The sequence below is a fragment of the Xyrauchen texanus genome, chromosome 33 (assembly GCF_025860055.1).
Source record: "Xyrauchen texanus isolate HMW12.3.18 chromosome 33, RBS_HiC_50CHRs, whole genome shotgun sequence".
In the NCBI taxonomy this organism is placed as follows: domain Eukaryota; kingdom Metazoa; phylum Chordata; class Actinopteri; order Cypriniformes; family Catostomidae; genus Xyrauchen; species Xyrauchen texanus.
In genome coordinates, this window is record NC_068308.1 from 36108647 (window position 1) to 36115647 (window position 7001).

At 37.2% G+C, this 7001-nt stretch overlaps 1 protein-coding gene across 1 annotated transcript in view; it reads right to left on the minus strand.

The window, feature by feature from the left end:
* The window catches only part of LOC127626433 (glutaredoxin 3-like), a 29782-nt gene extending 23009 nt beyond the window's left edge, over positions 1–6773 (minus strand). The window contains exons 1-2 of the mRNA XM_052102198.1: positions 6636–6773; positions 4685–4793 (exon numbers count right to left, since the gene is read on the minus strand). Coding sequence (XP_051958158.1) covers positions 4685–4793; positions 6636–6712 — 186 coding nt within the window. The 5' untranslated portion in view covers positions 6713–6773. The remainder of the gene's footprint in view (positions 1–4684; positions 4794–6635) is intronic.
* Positions 6774–7001: the final 228 nt, after the last annotated feature.

Genomic DNA, 7001 nt, shown 5'->3' on the forward strand with positions numbered 1-7001 from the left:
CATAGCCTTGGGCTTGAGATAGGCACTGGCTGCATGGGACCTCTGTGAGCAGCGTCAGGTCGCTATCACGACTAATATGGTGGACCACTTCTCCCATAGAAAAAAAGAGTGGCCTTGAGGGAAACACAAAGAGAGCTCAACCTACCAGAGCATTCCATGGTGACAGACTGCTCAACACGATGGGGTTCCACTCACAAAATTATAGCAAGGGTCCTGGAGCAGCAAAATGCTGTCAAAGGTTCCCTTTACAAACCGCAAAGCGCGACACCAACTGCCTCATGGCAGGACCTGGAGTTTCTGGACTCAGTGAACAAGGCAATCAGCCCACTCCAGGACTTCACGGATGCCCTGTCAGGTGAATGTTATGTGAGCATATCTTAGGTGAAGCCTGCTCTGCATCTTCTGAACACCTCAGTGCTGGCTGAAGATAAAGAGGACACTGACCTGACCAAATCACTGAAATCAAAAATTCTGAACAACCTCAAAAGAGAAATATGAAGTCACTCAGGACCTGCTAAACATGTCCACTTTCCTAGACCCAAGGTTCCGAACACAATACATCTCTGCAGAAGAGACCCAGACCTTAAAGGAACGAGTCATCTCTGATTGATAGTGAGTGAAACCACAGTGTTTACTTAACTGGTAAGAATTCCATGTAACAGATTTCTAAAACATGTGCATTTTTTATTTGTTTCAGGAAAATCATCAGCAGCAGTCTGTAGCCCAAAGCACTGCAGCGATGGAGACGGACAGCCTGGATGTGGAAAATCCCCCTGCTAAAGCCAAGAAGAAAAATCTGGCCAGTTTCTTCAAGGAAACCACATGCACAACACCAACAGCATCACTGTCAACCACATTTGATCCCATGGTACAGTTTAGAGAAGCAGTGGCTGCTGAACACAACGCTTACACTTACACGCCACGTGTAGACCATGGAGAAGATCCACTGAAATGGAAGTTTCACAAAATAAACTTCCCTAGGCTATTGCAAACAGTGGTGGACAGTAACGAAGTAAATGTAATTCGTTACTGTACTTAAGTAGTTTTTTTGCGTATCTGTACTTTACTGAAGTATTTAAATTTGGGGAGAATTTTACTTTAAATCCACTACATTTCAAATTCAAATATCTTTTTACTCTACTACATTTTCAAAATCAGTCGTTCCTTTTTATTTATGAGTGGATAAAAACGTAACTGGTCAAACGAGCCACCAATCACAGTACAGCGCGCGGCATCTACTAAGCGCGAACCAGGGGTGCGTTTCCCAAAAGCATCGTTAGCCAACTATGGTCGCAAGTTCCGTCGTTATCATCATAGTTCAACGAATAGGTGTTTCCCGAAACCATCGTTCCAACGAACATTCGCAAACAGCATCGCAGAGTTGTGTGGTTGGAACGACAGCTCTCGACCTGTGGTTAGAAGCAGAGTTTCTTGTTATTATAACATGTGGGCTTAATAAATTATTATCTTGAGCCAATAAGCAAGATGACATTCAGTACAATCAGTATCTTTTATTTAGAAGACATACAAATGTCCTTTATGTCTTTTAGTTTGTCAATAGATTTAAAGCACCGTTTTTGAAGAGTGTGCATGTGTGAACGTGCTCTAGAGCGTAAGAACGAGCCTATGATTGAATCTGGAAATAAAGCAAATAACTGAGAAAAATATGAGACAGTCCTCAGATGACATGTCCGTAATTTATAGCAAAACATCTAGCATTAATTCGATCGCAAACAGATTCATTAAAAGTAGTTTTTACTCCACCACATGTGACATCATTAACCAACGTGGTTGAACAACCAATTTACGACAATACGGTTTCGGAAAACAGTCGTGACTAGCAAGCTGATTTCTTCAACAGTGCATCGTACTACGGTAGTGGAGCAGCAAGTTACGTCGTTGTACGGGAAATGCACCCCAGAGCCGTTAAATATGAGAGTTTCAAACATAGACATATGTCTATGGTTGCGAACATAGACGGTTGCGACAGTTATCTCGCCGCCGCGCGGTCACGTGATTCGTGTAGCTCTCAATAGTTCCAAACAAATTGTGTTGCCAATGATTTTAAGCGGGGCAGAGAGCAGCAGCTATTATTGCAGCAATTATCGGTAAATATTGACGCATAATGTACATTGCTTATTATGTTGACACTAAAATGACTTGCATATAATAGCATTTTTTTTCTGGGGAGTAGCAGAAACACTGCATTAATACGTTTTTGTGTTTAATTTTGGTGGGAAATTGGTTGCTCCCATAACATAGAATATGTGTGTGTGTGTGTGTGTGTGTGTGTGTGTGTGTGTGTGTGTGTGTGTGTGTGTGTGTGTGTGTGTGTGTATATATATATTTAATGGCGTTGTGCAGGTTTATGTGAATGTATCATAACATTAGGATGTTAATAATTATGACCATAGACACTCGAGAAAAATATATACAGTAAATACTGTAAATGTATTATACCTTATGGGAACAGTCCCCTTCCCTCCAAAATTAAACACACAAAAAATGTATTCAATTCAAATATATCTATCTATCTATCTATATATATATATATATATATATATACAGATATATATACACACATCTGACTAATTAATGTCATTTTATTAATAGATTGGTGTGCCAAGAGTGACATTAGTCTTCATGTAGACTGAGTTAAGCAAGAGTCTTGTGACAAATTATAATAGGACATTATGGCCATAAAAAATCATAGTACTTGGATACTTAAGTACATTTGAAGGCAAATACTTTTGTACTTTTACTCAAGTGAATGTTTAAAGGCAGCACTTCTACTTTTACTTGAGTAATATTTTACCTTGAGTATCTTTACTTTAACTCAAGTACATGGTATGTGTACTTCGTCCACCACTGATTGCAAACTAGCACAGAAATATCTGCGCATACAAGCAACAAGCTCTGCATTAAAGAAAGAGATTTTATCACTAGTGTTAATGTTGTATAGAATCATCGATCCTGTCTGAAACCAGACAACGTGAATATGCTTGTTTTAGAACCTCTCAAGTGATGAGTATAACTTTTTAGAAAGAGGATTAGGAAGTACCAGTTGGTCAATTAAAAAAAAAAGAAAACTGTTTTAGTGGTTTAAGTGAACCACACTTTTATATCCATTTTCCTTTTCAAAAGAGTTTGTTAAGTACACCAGTCTCTCCTGCAGCAAAGCACCCTCACAACATGATGCTGCCACCCCCATGCTTCACAGTTGGGATGGTGTTCTTCGGCTTTCAAACTTCACCCATTTCCCTCCAAACATAATGGTCATTATGGCCAAGCAGTTAAATTTTTGTTTCATTAGACCAGAGGACATTTCTCCAAAAAGTACAATCTTTGTCCCCATGTGCACTTGCAAACTGTAGTCTGGCTTTTTTATGGCGGTTCTGGAGCAGTGTCTTCTTTCCTGCTGAGCAACTTTTCAGGTTGTGTCAATATAGGACTTGTTAAATGTGGATATAGATACTTGTCTATATGTTTCCTGCAGCATCTTCACAAGGTCCTTTGCTGTTGTTTTGGGACTGATTTGCACTTTTCGCACCAAACAACATTCATCTCTAAGAGACAGAATGCGTTTTCTTTTCTGAGCGGTACGATGGCTGCATGTTCTCTTGTGGTTTATACTTGCATACTATTGTTTGTACAGATGAAAGTGGTACCTTCAGGCATTTGGAAATTGCTCCCAGTAATGAACTAGACTTGTGGAGATTCACAATTTTATTTCTGAGGTCTAGGCTGATTTCTGTTGGTTTTCCCATGATGTCAAGTGAAGAGGCACTGAATTTGAAGGTAGGCCTTAAAATACACCCACAGGTATACCTCCAATTGACTCCAATTATCCTATCAGAAGCCAATTGGGTAATTACCTAATGGATTGACATCATTTTCTCAAATTCTCCAAGCTGCTTAAAGGCACAGTTAACTTAGTGTATGTAAACTTCTGACCAGCTGGAATTGTGATATAGTCAATTAAAAGTGAAACAATCTGTCTGTAAACAATTGTTGGAAAAATTACTAGTTTCATGCACAAAGTAGATGTCCTAAACAACTTGCCAAAACTAGTTTGCTAATATGAAATCTGTGGAGTGGTTAAAATATATTTTTTTATGACTTCAATCTAATTGTATGTAAACTTCTGACTTCAACTGTAAGATTTTTTGATCACTTCCTAATTTTATTGCTTTTTTCGTTTAAAGTGCAATTTGAATTTAGAAATGTTGTCTATGTTTTTTCAATTAATTTAAATAAATTAACTAAATATTTAAAGCAAAATCAATAAAGAACAATTCACCAACCCTCGGCAAAGGGGGTTAATGATGTAATTTTTTAAGACTACAATCGTTAAAATATTACTTACACTACAAAATGCCATAGAAAAGTGCAGAAGTATGTGATTTGGTACACAGCACCTCACTTCCATTTGATTTTTTTTTGTTTTTTAAAAAGCTTTATGAAATCGAGTTACACTTTTCACGTGAGTTTCAACAATCAGTCTGATTGGCTGATTAAGTGACACTGGGTTATACAACTTTTGCTAATTTAAATTCCAGAAAAAATCTCAAATAACTTACAAATTAAAAGGAAAGAAAATAAAGAGAGAGAATAAAAACATGCATATACATGTGCATATCACAATAACAGTCTACAAGGCTGTGAGGGTCAATGGTCCACCTACTTTCAAAAACATGGTGTGTTTGTGCTCCTTGGCTAACTCGGCCATCACATCGTTCATCTGGGAGCACTGCGGAGCCCATGGTGCATGGAAATGGACAACTGTGAGGGACCTAGCAAGAGAATATGAGTGAAGATGAGCTTTCAAGGTCAACTCTTAGATCTACATGTAGGGAAGATGGTTTAACGGAAATACACATTTAAGCAAATCCATGCTAGTTTCAGTTGCATTAACAAAATGTAATGCAGAGAACATTAGATCTGTGACATGACCGAACAGCCTTTGACAATGTATTAATATTAGTTTGTCAGAAACCAACATCTTAACACAGAAAGAAGCCAATGACTAATCCACAAAATTAATAATGTCTAATTTTTCATTTACCTGCCAGTTTTATCCAAAGTGACTTAACCAATAGTGCTTTATTCAAAGCTTTGCACAAGAACTTCATAGATAATCCATTGTGGGATTTGAACCAACAACCTGAGTACACTAGGAACTTGGCAGTATGATACTGCAGATATTGTAGACTTTTGTATGACAAATTGCTTATATAATCAATTTATTTTTGTTATTTGTAAGTCAAATACTAAAATGACTAAAAAGCAAATGCTAAATGACTAAATGTAAGTTAAAAGTACAACCTTTCAGTTACCAGCCCAGATCATTAACACTAAGCTACACCACATAAAACACTTATGCTGAATTACTTGATCAATTATTTCTCCATTCCTCTGCATTCATACCAGCTTAACAGGATCAGCCAGTATCTCCTGATGAAACAAACAAGCTAAAAGTGTGGAGGCAAACTGGGCATAATTATAAGTAAATGTCATTGTAGCCTTGAGGGTGAGGATGGGCAGTTATGTTCGAACCACAAGGGATGATCCGTGAACCACTGCATTCTTGTTCAAGACACTTTTGACCTCTCATGTAAAGAATGGTGCCTTTAATTTAAAGGGACAGTTCACCCAAAAATTTTAATTCTCTCTTATCATTTACTCACCCTCATGCCATCCCAAATGTTGCCGAACACAAACGAAGATTTTTAGAAAAACTTTTTTTTTTTTACTATAAATAATATTCCCTTCCCAGTAGGTGGCAGTATGCACACATAATGTGAATATCCCACCCCCAAAAAAATGGGATGTGAAATTGGAGATGTATAGTAAAAAGGGACTTAAATATTGACCTGTTTCTCACCCACCAACTACATTGCTTCTGAATATATGGATTTAACCACTGGAGTCATTTGGATTACTTTTATGTTGCCTTTATATGCTTTTTGGACCTTCAAACACGATTCGCTGAGATATTTATTTTGAATGTTTTGTTTGTGTTCAGCAGAAGAAAGCCATACACATCAGATATGGCATGCATGAGGGTGAGTAAACAAGGAGAGAATTTTCATTTTGGGTTGAACTATCCCTTTAATGTCGGAATTATTATAATGAACCACTCTCAAGTCATGCATTGACTATAAGTTGATTAATACAGAATAAGCGAAAATATTTTTATAAACACAACTAAGTTCAATTCTAGAAGACTGGAATTATAAGATTATAAGAACAGACCATTATAATTAATAATTATAGTATTAATAATAATAATAATAACAGACTTTGAATGCAACCGGTATCGGTAAAACACCATGGACTTCTCAAATGTTCCAAAAACCAAAGAGACCACGATGTGAAGGAAAGCTTACATTGAATGCAATACTGAGGTAATTAGAACGATACTATGATCTATTCTAGACCATATAAAAGCATTTATACAAATGCATATCACATGCACTGTATGTGTTTATCATTACAGGCCATCATCTAAGTCCTTTCATCTAGCCTTCTGTAAACGTTTCATCCTAATGCATATGTGTTCATTCTTTTCCGGAGCTGTCCGAGTTCATTTGGATGTCATGACCGACTTGCTAAGCAATGAATATTTCACTTACTTGCTGTAATGTTTTAGAAATTCCTCAAACTGCTGCAGTGATGTCGCGTCCGTGAAGTTCGCCATGCTGCCAGACATTACTAACCGATTACAGAACCCATCACGAGACTCTTACTGGCGCAAGACATTACAAAACGATATACGAAACCACTGTCATCGAACATAACCCTCACACAGTTCCTTCAAAACTAATGGGATGAATATAATAAAAATGGTGGGTTAAATATAACAGACTCTCTTTTCTTCCTTCAGCGTTATAAAAAGTGTTTATGAGTCATCTTTCGGATGGTACATACATATTATTACGTGTAAATGAAAGTGCTGTTTACATGGGAACAAATTAAATGCCATTAATTATTACAGTTTA